The sequence below is a fragment of the Histomonas meleagridis genome, assembly GCF_020186115.1.
Source record: "Histomonas meleagridis strain 2922-C6/04-10x chromosome Unknown contig_92, whole genome shotgun sequence".
NCBI classification, from domain to species: Eukaryota; Parabasalia; order Tritrichomonadida; family Dientamoebidae; genus Histomonas; species Histomonas meleagridis.
In genome coordinates, this window is record NW_027150925.1 from 60,820 (window position 1) to 81,829 (window position 21,010).

Genomic DNA, 21,010 nt, shown 5'->3' on the forward strand with positions numbered 1-21,010 from the left:
CCAATCTTTTCCCGCGTTGTTCTTTAGAATATTTTCTGCTTGCGTCAAAAATAGTAGCAAAATGCTATCAATTCTTTTCCTGCTAAAATGTTTTATAACAAGTAATACTTTGGAAAAATGTTTTTCTAAATAGCTTTCAGCATCCACTTCTTTGGTTGCCATAACATTACTTTCCGTCACTGGGTGCTTTTCCAACATTTGGTTAAAATGTATTATTATTTCTTCAAGTGGATCCATTTTTTTTTTTCGAGTGCGCACCCACACAAAAAAACAGAAATTTGGTTTACTGTTCACTTTTTGAATGCCTTCAGGGAGTTGTAAATCTTTAATTAATTCCTATAAACCAGATAAAAATTGAGTATCGCAAAATAACAAATTTCGGGAAATTAGTTTATTAAATTTTCATTTACATTAAATTTGTTCAGTATAAAAATTGATGAGATACTTTTTAACATATATTAAATTGATTTGATATGAAAATAATTCCAATTTACTTTACAGCTGTGAATTCAATTAAGTTGGTTCCGTACGTTTAAAATAAATTATTAATAAAAATGATTTTTTTTATATTTTGATAAAAGTATGAATACCCAAACATATAAAAATATAAAGCATTTATTCATGTTAATCATGTATATAAATTATAATAAAAAATTCAAAGCAGATAACAGGTTATCAAAAAAAAAAAATGTTAAAAATTTAACCCTTTTTTATTTCGATCAATAATCAATATATTAAATTTATTCCAAGTTTAACAAATTACAAATTAATAACATAATTTAAATTTATTTATGCTAATCTTTTGAACCTGTCTTATTTTGGATAAATCTTGAAAATAAATATTTTTTGTCACTTTTTTAAACATCATTTTTTTAATTAACGATTTCTTGTGTAAATAATGGATAAAATTATTTGATTACCAACAATATTTATTGTATTAATCTTGTTAAATAAACTTTTTATAAATAATGAAAAATTATCGGTTTTTTCTCGGCGAAAAATACATTTTTCCCTTATTTGTCTAATATTAAGATCCAAATAATGAATAATATTATAGCTTAAAGTTACCTAATATATATATATATATATATATAATATTAATAAATATCTAATATATTTAGTTCAAAAAATCAATAAAATATTAAATTTTTCTAAATTCATTACAACTCGGTTTGTGGGTGGGTTTATTTAAACTCTATGAATATCATAAATTCTTGATCTACATTAGATAAAGTTTCTCATTGTTTATCCAATTTTTTAAAATTTTTGATCAATTACAATTAATCATGCTATTTTAAAAAATATTCAATATTTTTAGTAATTCAGCTTTTTCTTCCATTTTTTTCTAAGGTAATGGTTCATAACATACACATTACATATTGCGACTCGTCACATTCATATGATACATCGACTATATCATCGCCATTCGGCATGATAAAGTTTAATATAAATTCCAATTCCGATAGATCTGTTCCATGTTGGATGTGTACAAACAAGAAGATTTGAACATCGATTGGTTAGATCAATTGCAAAAATAAAGAAATCGAAGTGACATGATAAAAATGGATTACAAAAAGTTATTATAGTCGATAGATTAAAATCACAGGAATTAGCTATAAGAGAAATAATGCCTGAAACAATTATTGTTTTATGTAAAATACATATGATTCGTTCAGTTGAGCAAACATTTGGCCCACAACTGTGAAATTTAATTGTGGGAATGTATGAATTGGTAAAGAGTAATAAAATTTTCGTTTCGCCTACACAAGTGTCACATTTGGTATCAATTACGATTACCATTATTTTTATTTTAAACAAAATTTAAATATTATTTCATATTAAAAGATATTGCACAAATTGTTAAAAAAAAAAAGAAAATTTAATTTTTAGTTACTAATTCTCGTCCAAGTTGAAAAGCCTTTTCAAGATCCTTTGGAAATTCTTCTTTTCTCCTTCTTTCCTTTTCTTTAGCATCGAACACAGTAAGCGCATATTTAGAGTAATCGTCAACTTGTTGAGTATCATATACACATAATCTTTCGGATTTTCCGCGAAACATGTATTCATTGATTCGCTTGATTTCATCAAAATATTTTGGATAATGAAATTCTTTTGATAATTCAGGTGTTACGTTCATTGTATAGATCATAAGTGTTTTAATTGGTTTTGGAAGAGAAGAATGTTCTGGCATGTATCTCAAGTTGGAGAACCACATTCTTTCGAGAGCAGTATGGAGATAAGATGAAATATGGCTCCAATATATTGGGGATCCAATAACAAGTGCATCTGCAGTTTTTATTTCTTGGAGGAGTGGTGTAAGATCATCCTTAATTGCGCATTTCCCCGCGGAATCTGGAGTTTTTTTACAGGTTAAACAGCTTAAGCATGGTTGAATCTTGAAATCAGAAATATGATAAAGCTTTGTGATGGCGCCTGCATCACGAGCACCTTCAAGAGCCTTTTCTACCACCATGTGTGTATTCCATCCTTTTCTTGGGCTTCCATTTATTCCTATAACTTTTAGCATGAAAAAAGAAATTCATCCTATAGAAAAATCAAATGCTTATAGAAATATTTCAAAGAATTTTTGACTATTCAGTAAATCACATGACCTCACATCAGAGCTCTGTTTGATCGAAATCTTAAAAAAAAAATATTCAACAAGTAAAACCAGAATTCGCCTTTTTTTTCAAAAGCATTTTCCAAATGTTCCCAATGCGTTTTTAGGAATTAATTCGCTACAAAAAATGAAAACGTTATTAGTTTAGATTTTGTTTATTTGATTATTTCTAGTTTGGCTTTGAACAAAGATCGGCTGTAGGCATGTAAACTTGTGCTTGTAAAGCAATTTTTTGATCTAAGCCAGGCGCCTCGAAAGGCTCGTCTACGTTTATTACGTCCAATGACTTATAACCCGGCAATTGTCTCAAGAACCAGTTCTTGTTTGACAAGAACAATTCCTTTTGATCTACGTCTGGTGTATCCTGTAACAAAAATGCTCCGAATTCAGGAACAGAAGCTCTATAAAACTGTAAGAAAGGCATGAATTGTTGTGCACCATTTTTACTTGACTTCTTAATTTCATTTAATTTTTGGTCTTCACTAATTTCTTTATTAAGTTCTTCTTCATTAAATTTATTTTCTTCTTCATTGAAATGCTTACGCAAAATTGACAAAACATGTAATTGAATTTCGTTAAACTTTGTTCTTATAAATATTGTAGCTGAATTCAAACCTTTAGCTTTACGTAATGCTCTAACTCTAAACTTAATTACATCAGCAGTCTTCCTTAATAACCTTTCCATGTAGAACAAATCTGGTTTGAATGGATTAGGTTCTGGGAATTTCTCGTTAACTATATCCGATTTCTTTTGGAGGACATGAGTCCAAATGTAATCAGTGTATTCAGGAATGATTGGTGTTAATAAGAGTAAAAATGTTTCAATGTAACGTTGACGTAATGTTGAGCTAATTGATGTCTCTGACATTCCACAATATTCTGTCCAAAAGTTTTGTAACTCGAAGAATGATGACTTAAGTGCTGCCTTGAACATCATCTTCTCGTATGCTTTGTTAGCTTCGATTATAGCCTTCGATATTCTTGCGTCGAATAATTCATCCGCAAATCCTTGGATACCTTCATGCATATTCTCTGGTGGATTTTTAACAAGTTCAGTAAATGATTGTAATCTAAGTAATGCGCTTTTAACAACAGTGCCATCGAAGTTAGCTTCATCACTACCATCTGATGCATCTGCTAATCCAATACGTACACCTGTAACAGAGAACATGTTAATTGCTTCAACTGCTGTTAAGAAGTTTCCGGTTGATTTTGACATCTTCGCATTGTTTAATTTAACATGTCCATTAACTCGGATTCCTAATGGCCATTTATCTTCTGGAAAGATCGCAATATGATTATATAAATACATTGTTAAATGGTTTTGTACAAGATCTTTACCAGATGCTCGGACATCACATGGATACCAAAACTCAAATTCTCTTCGGAATACTTTCATTGTTTCTTCGGGGATTCCTTCAGGTAATGGCCCATTTAAGAAGACGCAATTAAAGAATTCATCATTAATTTTGTCGGGCGTTAACTTAGCGATTCCTGGAATTGCACCTGTGATACATCCTTGTAATAAATGTGCAATTGTATAATACGCAGGATAAATAGTGGAATCACTTAATGAATCAATAAGGAACTCGGGCGCAAATGGCATATGTGTACCTAATCCAAATTGACGTGAACATGCATGTGGCCCAAGCCATTCAAATGTGGACTTAAACTTTTCACGGATTTCATCATGGAATACATTAACTTTGTCGAAGTAATCAGTAAGTTTCTTCTTCCAATCTTCACGGCCATATTCCATATACCATTGATCACAATTCATGACAACACATTCATCACCTGAACGTGAAATAACTTCTTTTTCTGGTTCATAATATGTTAATGCTGCGTTTTCTTCAACCATTTTAAGTTTAGCCTTTTCTTTAGCTTCCGTAACTTTTTGTCCTTTAAATGGCCCTAATATCATTGTGCCATGATAAAATCCTTCTTTATATGCACGTTGTTTAGCTTCTTCAAGTTTTTCTTCCATTGGCATTTTAACATCTTTAAGTTCATCAAGAACTGCCTTAGCTGTACAATCGCCATATTTCTTTGTGGTGATGATTAAGATTGGCTTAATGTCAGCAACATCTTCTAAATTGATATTATATTTCTTACGTAATTCAGCATTCTTTTGAAGATCAATGATTCCTTTATAGTCTGCTGGTGCATCAGATGGTACACATGTAACAATGCCTGTTCCTTTGTTCATCTTAATTCCTGGAAGTGGTAATCCTTTGATTTTATGATCAATTGTGTTGTGTGTGCATTCGGCTAAAAGGAATTTATCACTTTCGATTTCAAATAATGGATCAAAACTTTCAACAAGTTCTTGAGCTGCTAAGTTACGTAATGAACGTGCTCCACAAACATATAATTCTTTGCCATCTTTGGATCGTGCAACTTCGTATTTGACGCCAGGTTTGATCCAATAATTTGTTTGGCCAACCATTGTTTCGGGACGTAATGTCGCAGCTAATAGAAATACGGGATAATCTCCAAAGCGTTCATCAATATGCTTTGGATCAACAAGCTGAAGCTTAATAAGTGTATATTCTTGTGGTTGAACACCTTCGCCACTTGCACGATCATGATCCATACATGGTTGTTGATCCTTAATTGAGCAAATGGTTGGGCGTTTGCCAAATGTAACTAATCCAAGACGTTTGAGAATGCGGAATTGCCATGTAACAAAATGATCAAAGTATGGATTGAACTCAGTGGTGATGAAAGATCGACGCCAGTCAACAGCTGAGCCGTAAGCTTTAAGGTCTTCCATACCAAGAGGTGGGAAATACTTAAGCCATTTGATTGGATCACGGAATTCTGGAATCTCTTCTTCTGGAACACCCATATGACGAAGAATGTCAAATTGAGAGACGCCTTGTTCAGCTTTAGCACTTGCTTTGGAACCACGGCCAGTTGTTCCTGTTACAATAATTCCATTATCAATTTCGAGAGCAAGTTTATCTGCTGAGGCTTTAATTGGCATACCTGTGCAATGGAAACCAAATGGAAGTAATGAGTATTTGCCCTTCATACGGTTATAACGAACTGCAAATTCACATTTTGAAAATGAGTAAAGATGTCCAAGATGGATACGACCATTCATATATGGGAATGGGAATGTAACAAAGAATTTTTTGGAATGGTCAACTGGTTCAACTGGAGCATCAACTTCAAATGTATGATTCTTTTCCCAGTTTTCATGAACTTCCTTTTCAATTGGAGCAAGAGTAGCAACACGTGCTTTCAATACTTCATCATTTGCAAATGATGTTATGTTAACTTTCTGCTGTTCTGCAGCCTTTCCTTTTGCAGGCATAAAAGTTAAATAAAAGCTTTGGCCGGCCTCTTTGAAATTTTGCTTATATTTTCTCACAAATTGTTCCAAAATTCAGTACTTTTATTTGTGTCGATGAAATGATTTTGAACGGCTTTGTTTCGGTTTTTCCCCTCGTTTCTTTTTAAAATTAAATGTCTGTAAGAAGAGATGAATATGGAAGATATGAATGGGATGAAGAAGAATTTCAAAGAAGATTTGTTGAAAGAAAAAGAAAAGAAGCAGCAGAAAAGAAAGAACGTGAAGCATTAGCAGTAAAAAAAGTTGATCCAGATCAACTTTCAAGTTTAGCACCACACGTTACATTTGTTGATGTTAACAAAGGAATTAATAAAGTAAAAATGATTGGTGAAAATGTACCAATTTCTAAAATAGGTCAATTTTCATGTCCAATTTGTCAGTTATATTTTCGAAACTCTACAGTTTACCTCAGACACCTTAACTCTCCTGAGCATAACCAAAAAATGGGAATGTCAATGAAGATTGCCGAAGTAACAGATGAACAAGTAATGCTGAGAGTACAACAATGGGAAGATTTTTATACTCAGGGAAAACCTGTACCACCACTTTATAAAGAATCCAGAGAAATGGAAATCCTGGCAATAGAAGAGGAAGATAGCTCTGAAAACTGAAATACTTAGATTTGTTGATTCGGCTAAAACCCAAATTTTCTGTAATAAATGTGTTTGACTTTGCATTTAAAGGAGCTTTTTTTAATTAAATAATTTCACTTTCATGAAAACTATTTTCCGCATTAATACATTTGAATTACCTTATAATACCCTTTATCCATATTGTTAACATCTTGTTACGCATTTTATCAAATAGTGGATCAATCTTTGTTTCCTCAATTGGTTCAGAAGCAAATTCAACAATCTGCAGACTCATTTTTCACGTCGCTTACTGTTGTTTCAAAAATTTTTTCTGAAATAAAAATAACTTTGAAAATGTAATTGGAATATAAAAAAATTAGTTGAGTATTGTGAAAAATCATCTGTTGCAAAAGAAAAACTGGTTGGTTTTTGTAATGAAATTTCCAGAATTCTCAGAAGTATATGAAATTTCAAATTGTCCAAAACATGAGTTAGTCTTCTTGTCGAAATTAATTTTTGCTTTTCGTTACTTTTCCATATGGAAATTGTTTAATGAAATTCAAAAGAATAAAGAATTTCACGAGATGTTCCTTCATATACATCCCATTCTTTTACGAATACGTTTTGTGCATCAAAACAAATAATTGCTTGGTTAATGCTAAAAAGCAGCATTAAATACAAGAAAGGTATTAGCTGGTTTGTGGTTTTCTTGAGTTTCTTCCCACAAAGGATGATATAATCCATATAGATAAACTATTGTTTTAAATAAAGATAATTTATTTAAAAATTGCTTTAATTATATATATATATATATATATATATTAACAGTGAAGCTTCATCAATTAACATAATTGTATACAATTTTTTTATTTTTGTTGTCATTTACTTCTATATTTAGAAATTCACATATTTCAGCAAAACCATGTTTAGCTGCAATAATATGTGCTTCAAATAAATTAATTAATTTCCAAAAACTTTTAAAAAACATCAAAATTTTAAGAAAAATATCAAATAAAACAAATATATATCTTTGGCATTAATATCAATTCCTTCCTGTTCAAGAAGTATTTTAACTATTTTTGTATTATTATTCCAAGATGCTATAATAAATGCTGTCATAAATAAATTCCAAATATTATTTTGAAACATCAAATTATTAAAATAAATTATATTTTTAGCATTAATATCAATTCCTTTTTGTTCAAGAAGTAATTTAACAATTTCTATATAACCTTTTGAAGTTTCAAGAATAAGTGCTGTATTAAATATATTCCTATCTGATTCATTAGGTCCAATAAGGTAAAATATCATCAGCTAAAAATAAAAAATGCAAAAAATATTTTCATATTTTCATTTTTATAAATAGAATAAAGAAAAATTTATTTTTTTTATTAATTTAATTTCTTAACACAAAAATTTTTTATTTAATAATAAAATTCATATTAAATCGATTCAAGTCTTTCTTCTATTGCACGTAATGCTCTAAGTCTTCTGTTCTGTTCAGCTTCAGATAGATTTTGATTTTGTGCCAATCCCAAAGAATCTATAATTGATGGCTGTTGAAGTATTTCTTCATCATCTTCTTTATGAATTTGATATAACATCTTCAATGTGAAATTTTCATTTCGTGGGAAGCCAAAGAATTTTTGGAGTTTGCTCAAGAAAACATAAGAAACAACAAAAGAAAGAACACCTGAAAGCATTGTTCCAATATATCTTCGAATACATAAAATTACCCAAATTCCAACAGCATAGAAAATGTGTATCGGCTGCGCTGTAAAGTTCCCAAATATTTTCAGTTTTTGATTGAATGCATAAACGGTCGCAAATGAAAGAGATACAAGAAGAGAAAGAGCACCATTAACTTGACATATGCTTGGACTAAACAAAAAAAGTATGAAGAAAATAACCGTGTTGCATAAAAAAGAAACTATGTAAGAATAAAGAATAATTGTTTTAAGTTCCCAACTTTGTAATAAAATATTGAATAATAGAAATGTTAAAACAGTACTAACAGCAAACATAGGGAAATCATTTTCAACAAAAATGTTGGTAAAGAAAGGAAAAATTAAATGAAAAGATTTTTTCGATAAAATATTGAGATCTGAAAAAAATAATGTAAAGATTGAGAATACAACTATAAGAGCACTATAGATAATTGACACAATTTTGAATGTGAAGTTATTTTCGTGCTGAAGAAGTGGAGATAGATCATCCATTGTTTTATTATCCGTCAATAACTATTGACAATCTTTGGTCGATTATTCCATAGCGACCGTTATGATTGCAAAAAAGTGTCAAACAACATGAACCAAGAAATTATTAATCATTCAAAATATCATCAATATTGTTATAATTTACTTCAAGATATGTATTCTCATTTCAATCAAAAAATTACAAAAAATGATGCTACAAAAATATTAAATTCTAATTATCCTATTCATCAATTATTCAAAAGCTTTAAAAAGCAAAATATAAATTTAAATAATAAAATTCATTCCTCCAATAATCCTGTTGCATCTAGAATTACTAACTTTATGATACCATCTAGAATTAAATTTCCTGATCCACCAACTAATGATTCTCCAAAACAAGATCTTGTAGAATTTGAATGGATTTTTGAATTTTTAAGATTACGTGGTATTCCAAATCGAATGGATGAATTTATACCATTAATTCTAAGATATCAACCAGATGATCTCAGAAAATTTTGTCAACTACTACAATACTCATCTGCTAAATTTCCTGGATTAATTTTTGATCCTTTAAACATACCTATTACTATTGGTTGGAAAACAAATTCACGAGAAGGAAGCTACACAAAATTGGAGTACCCTATTGGGAAACCGCTGAAAACGGGGCAGTCCAAAAACGATGGAAGTGTATGCAATTACGATTGGATAGCATGCGAATATCAAAGCGATGATTCTCGGAAACATACCGCTATAATACCTCAAGTTAATGAATCTCTCGAAGAAATAGAAGACCGCCATTGCATGCTTGACATAGAAATTGTAAGAAATTCAAATGCACTTCGATATTTTATGACAAATGGGGCAGATAGCACGGCGTTTTCTTCACCGATGATACAGTTAGAGATGTGTGCTATTTATGGGAATGGTGGTACATTAATTCTCGAAACATACTCACAAAATCCAAATTTAGTTCATCCCATAATCGTCAATCGTCTCATAGAAAGAGCTATTCAACTCAGGAAAGAAAAACTCCAAATGATGTCAAGGTGGTCAATGAATTTAGAGAAAGTTCTTCCAGCCCAGCGTGCCAAATATATGACTTTTGCACATTTCAAGAAAGAGATCACTGAATTTTCGGAAATTGGTTCAAAACCAATAGTTTATGATGCATCACTCGCCTATCTTTTAGACGAACTCGTTAATGTCTATTGTGAACTCATTGAAGGTCGTGATCTTAGTGAATTTAATGCACTCAAGGAGGTCGTCAGTAAGATCATTGTCGATTTGAGAAAGCCGCCAAACAGCGAACCGTTTCCTGCCACTTTTTCGTATTGTACATCACTTTGCACCGGTGCAATGATTCTATCTGAAATTGGCTTTGCTCGAGAAATGGACTCAAGAGCAAACAAAGGGGTCCGCATTCCACTTGAAATCGGAATCACAAAACGTGACATGCATGGGCATCGAAGGATGATACGCGTTATGGCGGAGACTATAATCAAAAAGAAATGGTCTGATGGAATTAGAGAATTAGCAGGCCAACTTCTTCCTATAAATTTGGATAAGGCACTTCTCATCATACGAACGGGACATCTCTTCATTAAGTGTTTGGACACATGTATACAGAATGAATTCGAGCCAAACATAGCTTTGTGCACTGTAAGAAATGGAGTGGTCAAAATAGAATCAATTACACAACAAGGCGCACCTCTCGTGTTCAACTTGGCTAAATTCGAACAATAAATTTATGTTTACATGTCTATAAATTATTCCTAAATATAAGTAATGATTTATTTAATGTCAATCAATATAAATTTGTTTAAACAAATTGCGTTTTCTCATTCTTGGTAAATCTCTAGCGACTTAATTTCGAAATTGTGCTTTTTTGACAACAAATTTTAAAATCAAATTAATCTTTAGCATTATCATAAAGCAATTGCTTAAATATTATTTAATGAAATTGGATATAATGTTGTTCTTGTGGTTAGATGCACATTCACCGCCAACTATACTGTTAGTTTTATAAATCCACCTATTAAAAAATAGAAAATTTCATTATGAAGCAGAAAAAATTGTAATGAAGCATAATAAACGGTTTCTCAGGCCGATGAGCGGTTTTGACATGCCAAGCAAATGAGCAAGGAAATCCTCGAACAATTTCAAGAAATATCAGAAAAAGTCAAGTCAAATCAAATCTCTGTCGAAGAAGGAGTTGAGAAAATCAAAACCCTTGATTTTAATAAGTTATCATTTGATGAAATTGAAACTTTCGAAGATAGTGATTGGATTCCTGATGATATATATGTCGATATCATTCGTGGTTGGATTTCAATTCAAGAACAGAATCTTACCAAAATCCGATCCTATCTATTTGTTAGTAAAATTGTAGGAAAAGATAAATTAATTCAATTTATTGATGCAATTTTCAATCCCAGCAATGTCATAAACACGGAACTTGAAAACATTATTTACCTACTTGCAACTGGTGGTGGAAGACACGAATATGAAAATCCGATGACAAATCAAATCATCACTGCTAGTTCTAATTGTGCGCTGGAATTACCAAACTTCAAGTTAGTTAATCTTTTTTCAGGAAATCCCAATGATTTTTTCCAATCCAAACCATTCCCAAATGCAAATTTATTAATTGAATTTCCTCCATTTATTCAAATATCAATGACATCGTACAAACTCCAAGCGCCTCCAAAGGCCGGAGGCCCACAGTCTTGGGTTTTACAAGGATCAAACGATAAGGTCAAATGGAATGATCTTGACAACCGCATTTGTGATCGGTCACTTATGGAGAAAAGCGCAATAAGCGTGTTTCAACTCCAAGAGAAGGCACCTCCATATAGATTCTTCCTTTTAACACAGAAAGACACAAACCATGCAAAGAATTTGCAGCTCATCCTTTCGACAATTGACTTCAACGGAGAACTAATATTGACAACGAATGACTAAATAAGTATTAAATAAATCTGAAAGTAAATAATAAACTGATTTTCTGATATAAAAGAATATGAACAATTCATTACAAGGAAATATTTAAGACAATAATCTTATTTCAATGTTTGTGTCAAGATTGCTTATTACAATTAAAACTTTTTTTTGAAAATTTGAAAAATACTATTTGATAAAAGCATTTGAAAATGTGTAATACAGAATTGGAGTGATTTTTTAATGAAGCAACTCATACTTTTTGATGTGGAATTTTTATGTACATGCAAATGAGAAAGAATCAATTACAGTTACTCGAGAATACATAGTTCCTTTCAGAGGGAATGATGTTCTTTCTTTAAGGAAATTTTAACTCATTCATTAGAAATTATCCATTCAAGACAGAACCAAATTTTTAATGAAAGTCTAAAGTTCGCACAATTCAATTGATCGAAAAAATGGATCCGAAGTATTATGGTTAATATATAAAATGGTGTAACTATTCATGTAAAAGTTTAGATATAACTTACTTAAACATACATTAAAAACTTAATAAACGAAGAATGTAAAAAAATACACATATGATAAGCTAAAAAGTTATGTCATTTGTGCAAAATATTCTTTAAAGATGAGTTACAAATTAATTTTGGAATAATATTTCAACAACATAAAATTGAAAATAATAATGAAAAAAAAAAAATGGGAATTAAAAATGTTATTATAACTAAAGATAAGTAGAAATTCAAACCAAAACATAAGAAATACCATTTATTTTAAAACATTTTTATAAAGATTACACTCTATTCTACTTTATACAAAGAAGCATCAAACTTTTCACCTTCGTCAAGTTTTTCCACTGCCTTTTGGAACCTTTCAGTTAATTCAGGTACTTTCATTGCAACTGCTGCATTACCAAATTGTATCAACAATTCCTTAAGTCTTTTTAAAGCTCTTACTGCAACTCCTTCAGACAACCCATCTATATTTGCTATAGATTCGGCTATTGATTTCTTTAACAAAAACGTATATACAAATTGCAAATAACGTTTTTTGGGGCACCCCAATTTAACCAAACCGTTTTCTTGCAATTTCGTATTCAAATTTTCTAAACTTTTTTTCATAGAAGTCCACAAGTCAATTACGACGGTTGAAATTTGTTGTTTCACTTTTGGTGGCGATTCAATGAAACCGGCGACCGCAACACAAATTTTGATGGGGTCCAAATTCATGAAGAAACCGTTAAACAACAATTCAACCGCCGGTAACGGGTCATCGATATGTAAGGAAACAGCGGTTAATCCCCTAATTTGGAGAACGTTTAAATCATTAATATAATTTAATTCAGTAAACAATTTGTAGTAATTTTCTATTATGAAATTAAATGAAGGGTTTACAATTTCGTTAATTTTAGCTTCGATTAAAATTTGCTTTTTAAATTTTACGCAAATATCAAGTAAATTATTTATATTAGCCAAACTTTTTTCGATGATTTCGAATTTTTTTATTAAAGATTTTAATGATTGACTTTGTATCAATGACTTAAACTTTAGCAATGGAATGTTATTATTATATTTTGATTTTATTCGATTAATTAAACTAATCAAAAATGATGACCTTGTTCCCGAGTTAGTTATTGGATTTTTGATGATAATTTCTGATATTGCAATGATTGAACTTATTGGGAATTTAATTGTAATAATAAACGAATTCGAAATATCATTCGATGGAACATTTTGATAATTTTCGTTTTTAATTGCCGTCGTAATTACTGTTATACTTTTGGATTCATATGATACTAATGAGCACCATCCCCAAGTTAATTTCTTATATGATATATATAGAAGTCGTCCTGGCACAAGTATACTTTTAATGTATTGTGGTGATAACGCAATTTTCTTAAGTTGTTCAAGCATTTTAGCAAACTCATTAATGTTATTATTTCCATTAGTTTCATCATCTTCGATTTGTTCAAGTTTCCGCTTTAAATATGGTAACTTAAGTTGATTCATATAAAGTAACAATGACTTCGATATAAATTCGGAGGTGTTAATATTAATCGATATACATGAAAGAATTAATGATGACGTGATTCGAAATCGGGAAATAAGTTTCTCAGGTAACGAACCAATTATAGTTGAGATCAAATTAGGATCTGTGTTTTCTGGTATGTAAATATATACATTTCCATATTTGTCATAGCCTCTTCGACCGGCTCGACCAGCCATTTGTAGAAATTCCGATGTCGTTATCGATCTAAATGATGTTCCACCCCATTTAATGATTGATGAGAACATTACTGATCGTGCTGGTGCATTAACTCCTAATGCAAAAGTCTCAGTAGCTACAAGAACTACTAATTTACCAGTAGAAAACAATAACTCAATTGTTTCCCTTATGATTGGTAAGATACCACTATGATGTACACCAATGCCACGCGAAACTAAGTTTCGAATAAATTCAAATTGCTTTGAATTCAGAACGTCACTTTCCCAATTTTCAGAGGCTGCATCAAAGAACGTTAACGCATCAATGCTATCAGGAATGCCGTCAAGATGCTTCGCAACTTTCATACAGCGTTTACGTGATAAGCAAAAGAGAAGAAGTGGCATCTCTCCTTTGGATACCAGTAAATTTGCATGATTGGAAATTATATAATATGGTGGATCTTTGGGAAGCGATGAAATTTGATATGGTGACCCAATGTTAGTGTACTTGAAGTCACAAAGTGTTGCAAGTTCTTTGTGATTAAGGGGAGAGTCTCCATCTTTAAGTAAAATTGGTTGGCTATTATCACTTAAGCCATATATACGAAGTGGAACTGGACGTTTTTGTTGATAAACACAATGAACTGGTGTTTGTTTGATTGAATAAATCCATTGCGCAAGAATGTAATAATTTGGTAAAGTAGCTGTAAGTAAAACAAACCTAACATCTGGTGGACATTGAATTATGATTTGTTCCCAAATGAATCCTCTTTGTGGGTCACGAATGTAATGAGCTTCATCTAAAATAACATAATAAAATTGTGATATATTAGGTGATTGAGTAAAAAGCTGATTCCGAAGAACTTCAGCTGTCATAACTAAGCATTGAGCAGTGGGATTGGTTGTTACATCTCCTGTTATTAATCCAACATCATCAAATTTTTCACAAAGCTCTACATATTTTTGATTTGCAAGCGATTTAACAGGCGCTGTATATATAGCCATTTTACCTTTTTCTATTGATTTTGCTATGGCATGATATGCAACAACTGATTTTCCGGCTGAAGTGCTTGCAACAACAACTGTAGTGCATCCTGTATTGATAGATTTAATGGATTCTCTTTGAAAATTATCTAAATTGAAGTCGAATGATAATGGAGTAGAATCATCTAAATCAAATGGAGCTGGTAATGGTTTTGGAGATCCGTTGAATATGGTATGTTCTACTAATTCTTCTGAATAAGTTATGTGACTTTGATCAGGTTCTTCGTTTGGAAGGTGCTTCAATTAAAGTTTTCATATGACCAGGTAAATTGAAATGGCTTATCGTCTTTTTTGTACGTTAATATGTTTCTTTTCCCATATAAAAAACAATGAATTAGAATTATCAAAGATAAATGCAGTTTTACTCAAGGCAAACACATTACATTTGTTGCCAATACAATATATGTTTTGGAAATGCTTTTGTTATGATCTTCTAATGTTTTTATTTCCTATAAAAGATCACAGTCTTTTAATTTTCATAACAAAAGATATCGTTTATGTAAATCATTTCAATGATCAACATATTTGATGACAATGGGTAATTTTTATATTTTTGTGAATCATAAGATTTGATACATAAGAAATATTTTCTTTATTTGAATTAAATATTATTTATTCAAGTGATGTTAAAGTTTCCATTTCGCCCCGAAAATTTTGATTCATATTTTTCCTTCCAAAAACATATTTTAAAAAAAGAGCGATCAGTTTTTGTGTAAACTATTCTATGTAAATTGTTATGCAATATACTCAACTCTTTTGGAAAAAAAGGTTTTCTAAAATTAAATAATGTTAAGGAAAAAATAAATTATCTTAGCAAAACATAAAAAACGTTTTTGTAATTAACTATGTTTGTTCGAACAAAAAGTCACCAATGACACTTTTATAGTTGGTCATTTTCAAAAATGTCTGAACAAAAGGAGAAAAATACATTTCAAGATTTCGATACCCAACATGATGACGAATTCGAAGATTTCAAGGTAGGATTTGGTGTTAAGCCTGAAATAACAAATGCACAACAAGGTGATTATCTTGACGATTGGGATGATGACGTTGTCGAAAACTTCACAGAAATACTTAACGAACAAAGAAGGTTACTTCAATAAACACATATTTCTTGTACATTAATTTTTTTAAATTCTGATATCATCATAAAAAATAAATTTAGCAAATTTTAATAAGATGTTTCTAAAAAAAGGTATTATAAAAAGAAAAATTGTATGTTTAGTTCCCTTTAGATATTCAACTTCCTACGTCTCCAATGACGGCGCATTGGGTTTTGGACATGGCGAACGCCAGTCATTTGTCTAATGAATTGTGGCATTGGGCGATTTTGTTTGATCTTCTTTGCAAGGATACGTTTCATGCGCAGTGTCTTGTGGGCTGTCATGATGAAAAAGGGTTGACCAAACCGCAGTTTTGATTCAATTTTATATCAGATGTTTATTAAAAAGTGTATTTATTCAAAAGTTTATTTACTTTCAGGGTGCCTCAAATTTAAAATGCTGATAATTTTTCATTTTATTTATTTAAAGTATTCACAACAATTTCTTAGAACAAAAAATAAAAACGCAACCTGAAAGACAATTTAAAACTCAATTGTGATTTTATTACATAAAGTCATCTTCCATATTTGGATTGAATTCAGCCTTTGGTATGTCACCAAACATGTCAATATGACCCGACTTCTTTTTGTTTTGAGTATGTGGCTTGGCTGGAGCATCTCCCCAATCATCATCGAAATCATCCCAATCTTCTTTTTGTTTTTTGGACTTACTCTTGTTCTTTTTATTGGCAACAATGTCTTGAAGTTCTATTTCTAAGTCACTCATTGAAGCTTCTGAATAAATCTTTTCAAGTGACTTTAAAATTGCTGCATCTTTTCTTACTCCTCTATAAACACCGATTTTCTTCCTGTCATGAAATGAAACCTGACCAGGATTCATAGTTTTTGTTTTCATCAGATTGGAAGCAGGTGTGTAAACTACATCAATTGCAGGATGCTTTACACCTTCAATTGAACCATCTTTACAAATTTGACAACATATATTTGCCAAACTCTTTGGGACGACTGTTTCACCTGGGTTTAAACGAACATAAGCATGGGGACTAGAATACTTATCAGCGTGATGCCAAATAAGAGTTATTCCTGTTTCTTCCATAAAACGTTGTGAAAAATGAATAAGCTCTTCATTTTCAAACTGATCCTTTCCTACCCATATTGTATGATTCTCAACTACATAAATTATTACCATTTCTGGTTTCTTTTGTGGCCACAGATTTTAACGGTTATAAAATGGAAGTTTTTTTTGAATGAATTGATAGGTTTATTTATATATTCAGGCACGAGGCAATGTTGTTGTTGTTCGGAGTTCTTTTCATCCTGCAACAAAATGTTTCTTCAGATGAAAAAACGCCTTACCCATTAAATAAAACTTCTACTCAACAAAACGATAACCAAAATGTTTTTGATAAAAAGAAAATAATTTCAACTGTGGAAAAAGAGAATAATGGAAATGCTAGTGTAAATGTAGTCAACAATAGTGAAATACACAATTCAACAGAAACAATTAATAATCAAAAAATGCAAGAAATTGAAGGAAATACAACTGAAATAAAGAAAGAAAATATGACGGAAATAGACGGAGAAAGTAAAAGTCAATTACCTGAAAGAAAAAGGATTCGAACCATCACAGATTTAACAACAGAAGATATAATTGAATTAAACAAAGAAAACACAACGGAAGTAGATGGAGAAAGCACAAATCAATTAGATAAAAGAAATGAAAAAAATGATGCAACAGAGTTAACCAAAGAAAACGAAACAGAAGTAAGTAAAGAAAATACAATAAATATAACCAAAGAAAATGAAACAGAAGTAAGTAAAGAAAATACAATAAACATAACCAAAGAAAATGAAACAGAAGTAAGTAAAGAAAATACAATAAACATAACCAAAGAAAACGAAACAGAAGTAAGTAAAGAAAGCAAAAGGAAAACAGTAAAGAACAACAAGAAACGCACACCAACAAATACAACCAAAGAAAACGAAACAGAAGTAAGTAAAGAAAATACAATAAATATAACCAAAGAAAACGCCACAGAAGTAAACAAAGAAAATGAAACAGAAGTAAATCAAGGAAATAAAGGTAAGCAAAGTGAAGAAGATAAAGAAACTGAGAATAAAAAAGGTAAAGCAAAAGATAACAATGAAGATAAAGAAAAGGAACAAAAAGATAAAGATGATAAGAAACAAAAAGATAAAAAAGATAAAGGAAATGAACAAATAGATAAAGACAAGAAACAAAAAGATAAAGATGATAAGGAAAATGAACAAAAAGATAAAGATAAGGAACAAAAAGATAATGAAGAAGAAGATAAAGGAAATGAACAAATAGATAAAGACAAGAAACAAAAAGATAATGAAGAAGAAGATAAAGAAAATGAACAAAAAGATAAAGACAAGAAACAAAAAGATAAAGACAAGAAACAAAAAGATAAAGATGATAAGGAAAATGAACAAAAAGATAAAGATGATAAGGAAAATGAACAAAAAGATAATGAAGAAGAAGATAAAGACAAGAAACAAAAAGATAAAGATGATAAGGAAAATGAACAAAAAGATAATGAAGAAGAAGATAAAGGAAATGAACAAATAGATAAAGACAAGAAACAAAAAGATAATGAAGAAGAAGATAAAGAAAATGAACAAAAAGATAAAGACAAGAAACAAAAAGATAAAGACAAGAAACAAAAAGATAAGGAAAATGAACAAAAAGATAAAGATGATAAGGAAAATGAACAAAAAGATAAAGATAAGAAACAAAAAGATAATGAAGAAGAAGACAAGAAAAATGATAAAAAAGATAAAGGCAAAGAAAGTGAAGAAGATAAAGGAAATGAACAAAAAGACAAAGAAGATAAAGAGAATAAAGATAAGAAACAAAAAGAACAGAAAGATAAAGAAGATAAAGAAAATGAACAAAAAGATAATGAAGAAGAAGATAAAGAAGATAAGAGACAAAAGGATAAAAAAGATAAAGATGATAAGGAAAATGAACAAAAAGATAAAGACAAGAAACAAAAAGATGAAGAAGATAAAGAGAATAAAGATAAGGAAAAGAAAGATAAAGAAGATAAAGGAAATGAACAAAAAGATAAAGACAAGAAACAAAAAGATGAAGAAGATAAAGAGAATAAAGATAAGGAAAAGAAAGATAAAGAAGATAAAGGAAATGAACAAAAAGATAAAGACAAGAAACAAAAAGATGAAGAAGATAAAGAGAATAAAGATAAGGAACAGAAAGAACAGAAAGATAAAGAAGATAAAGGAAATGAACAAAAAGATAAAGACAAGAAACAAAAAGATGAAGAAGATAAAGAGAATAAAGATAAGGAAAAGAAAGATAAAGAAGATAAAGGAAATGAACAAAAAGATAAAGACAAGAAACAAAAAGATGAAGAAGATAAAGAGAATAAAGATAAGGAACAGAAAGAACAGAAAGATAAAGAAGATGAAGAGAATAAAGATAAGAAACAAAAAGATAAAGAAGATGAAGAGAATAAAGATAAGGAACAGAAAGAACAGAAAGATAAAGAAGATAAAGATAAGGAACAGAAAGACAAAGAAGATAAGGAAAATGAACAAATAGATAAAGATAAGGAACAGAAAGAGCAGAAAGATAAAACAGATGAAGAGAATAAAGATAAGAAACAAAAAGATAAAGAAGATGAAGAGAATAAAGATAAGGAACAGAAAGAACAGAAAGATAAAGAAGATAAAGATAAGGAACAGAAAGACAAAGAAGATAAGGAAAATGAACAAATAGATAAAGATAAGGAACAGAAAGAGCAGAAAGATAAAACAGATGAAGAGAATAAAGATAAGAAACAAAAAGATGAAGAAGATAAAGAGAATAAAGATAAGGAACAGAAAGAGCAGAAAGATAAAACAGATGAAGAGAATAAAGATAAGAAACAAAAAGATAAAGAAGATGAAGAGAATAAAGATAAGGAACAGAAAGAACAGAAAGATAAAGAAGATAAAGATAAGGAACAGAAAGACAAAGAAGATAAGGAAAATGAACAAATAGATAAAGATAAGGAACAGAAAGAGCAGAAAGATAAAACAGATGAAGAGAATAAAGATAAGGAACAGAAAGAACAGAAAGAACAGAAAGATAAAGAAGATAAAGTTAAGGAACAGAAAGACAAAGAAGATAAGGAAAATGAACAAATAGATAAAGATAAGGAACAGAAAGAGCAGAAAGATAAAACAGATGAAGAGAATAAAGATAAGGAACAGAAAGAACAGAAAGATAAAGAAGATAAAGATAAGGAACAGAAAGACAAAGAAGATAAGGAAAATGAACAAATAGATAAAGATAAGGAACAGAAAGAGCAGAAAGATAAAACAGATGAAGAGAATAAAGATAAGGAACAGAAAGAACAGAAAGAACAGAAAGATAAAGAAGATAAAGTTAAGGAACAGAAAGACAAAGAAGATAAGGAAAATGAACAAATAGATAAAGATAAGGAAAAAAAAGAGCAGAAAGATAAAACAGATGAAGAGAATAAAGATAAGGAACAGAAAGAACAGAAAGACAAAGAAGATAAGGAAAATGAACAAATAGATAAAGATAAGGAACAGAAAGAGCAGAAAGATAAAGAAGGTGAAGATAATAAAGACAAAGAACAGGATCAAATCAACAAGAAGCAAAAAGAAAATGATGCAGAGGACAAAGAAAAAACGCAAAAAGACAAAGAAAGTGATGAAGATGACGACGATGACGACGATGACGAAGACGACAAAGAAAAGGACGACGACAAGGAGACGGCCACGCTAAACTATGGCAGGTACGGCAAAAGCGAGCAAAACGACAACTTGAAGTCAACGATGTTCGGAGTCGGCGTAATTGGCTTTGTGCTTGTTGCGGTGGTTATATACACTGTGTATAGGATTAAGACCCGAAGAGCTAAAAACACCGATTCCGACGAGCCGCTCCTTGTAACTGATGAATTTTACTAAAGGTCTTCTATAAATTACGTAGCATTTGTAAATCCTTCACTTCAGAAACATC

At 30.4% G+C, this 21,010-nt stretch overlaps 9 protein-coding genes across 9 annotated transcripts; 5 read left to right on the top strand and 4 right to left on the bottom strand.

Annotated features, from left to right (window-relative positions):
• Positions 1-1,879: 1,879 nt before the first annotated feature.
• On the bottom strand, positions 1,880-2,527 carry GO595_009628 (flavodoxin family protein; the record flags this gene model as incomplete). Its single annotated transcript, XM_067923335.1, has 1 exon — positions 1,880-2,527. The coding sequence occupies one exon, from the start codon at positions 2,525-2,527 to the stop codon at positions 1,880-1,882; it is 648 nt and encodes a 215-aa protein (XP_067770156.1).
• Positions 2,528-2,789: 262 nt separating this feature from the next.
• GO595_009629 (leucine--tRNA ligase, cytoplasmic) lies at positions 2,790-5,942 on the bottom strand (the record flags this gene model as incomplete). The annotated part of the gene is made up of 1 exon (XM_067923336.1): positions 2,790-5,942. One exon carries the CDS (start codon positions 5,940-5,942, stop codon positions 2,790-2,792), a length of 3,153 nt encoding a protein of 1,050 aa, XP_067770157.1.
• Positions 5,943-6,094: 152 nt separating this feature from the next.
• Positions 6,095-6,592, top strand: GO595_009630 (Zinc finger matrin-type protein 2; the record flags this gene model as incomplete). The annotated part of the gene is made up of 1 exon (XM_067923337.1): positions 6,095-6,592. The coding sequence occupies one exon, from the start codon at positions 6,095-6,097 to the stop codon at positions 6,590-6,592; it is 498 nt and encodes a 165-aa protein (XP_067770158.1).
• A 2,498-nt stretch (positions 6,593-9,090) lies between these two features.
• GO595_009631 (uncharacterized protein) lies at positions 9,091-10,491 on the top strand (the record flags this gene model as incomplete). The annotated part of the gene is made up of 1 exon (XM_067923338.1): positions 9,091-10,491. The coding sequence occupies one exon, from the start codon at positions 9,091-9,093 to the stop codon at positions 10,489-10,491; it is 1,401 nt and encodes a 466-aa protein (XP_067770159.1).
• Positions 10,492-10,881: 390 nt separating this feature from the next.
• Positions 10,882-11,709, top strand: GO595_009632 (F5/8 type C domain containing protein; the record flags this gene model as incomplete). The annotated part of the gene is made up of 1 exon (XM_067923339.1): positions 10,882-11,709. One exon carries the CDS (start codon positions 10,882-10,884, stop codon positions 11,707-11,709), a length of 828 nt encoding a protein of 275 aa, XP_067770160.1.
• A 776-nt stretch (positions 11,710-12,485) lies between these two features.
• Positions 12,486-14,894, bottom strand: GO595_009633 (DEAD-box family helicase; the record flags this gene model as incomplete). The annotated part of the gene is made up of 2 exons (XM_067923340.1): positions 12,486-12,646; positions 13,550-14,894. The coding sequence occupies 2 exons, from the start codon at positions 14,892-14,894 to the stop codon at positions 12,486-12,488; spliced, it is 1,506 nt and encodes a 501-aa protein (XP_067770161.1).
• Positions 14,895-15,835: 941 nt separating this feature from the next.
• GO595_009634 (uncharacterized protein) lies at positions 15,836-16,036 on the top strand (the record flags this gene model as incomplete). The annotated part of the gene is made up of 1 exon (XM_067923341.1): positions 15,836-16,036. The coding sequence occupies one exon, from the start codon at positions 15,836-15,838 to the stop codon at positions 16,034-16,036; it is 201 nt and encodes a 66-aa protein (XP_067770162.1).
• A 504-nt stretch (positions 16,037-16,540) lies between these two features.
• On the bottom strand, positions 16,541-17,092 carry GO595_009635 (coiled-coil domain-containing protein 25; the record flags this gene model as incomplete). The annotated part of the gene is made up of 1 exon (XM_067923342.1): positions 16,541-17,092. The coding sequence occupies one exon, from the start codon at positions 17,090-17,092 to the stop codon at positions 16,541-16,543; it is 552 nt and encodes a 183-aa protein (XP_067770163.1).
• A 422-nt stretch (positions 17,093-17,514) lies between these two features.
• On the top strand, positions 17,515-20,958 carry GO595_009636 (mucin-2-like; the record flags this gene model as incomplete). Its single annotated transcript, XM_067923343.1, has 1 exon — positions 17,515-20,958. The coding sequence occupies one exon, from the start codon at positions 17,515-17,517 to the stop codon at positions 20,956-20,958; it is 3,444 nt and encodes a 1,147-aa protein (XP_067770164.1).
• Positions 20,959-21,010: the final 52 nt, after the last annotated feature.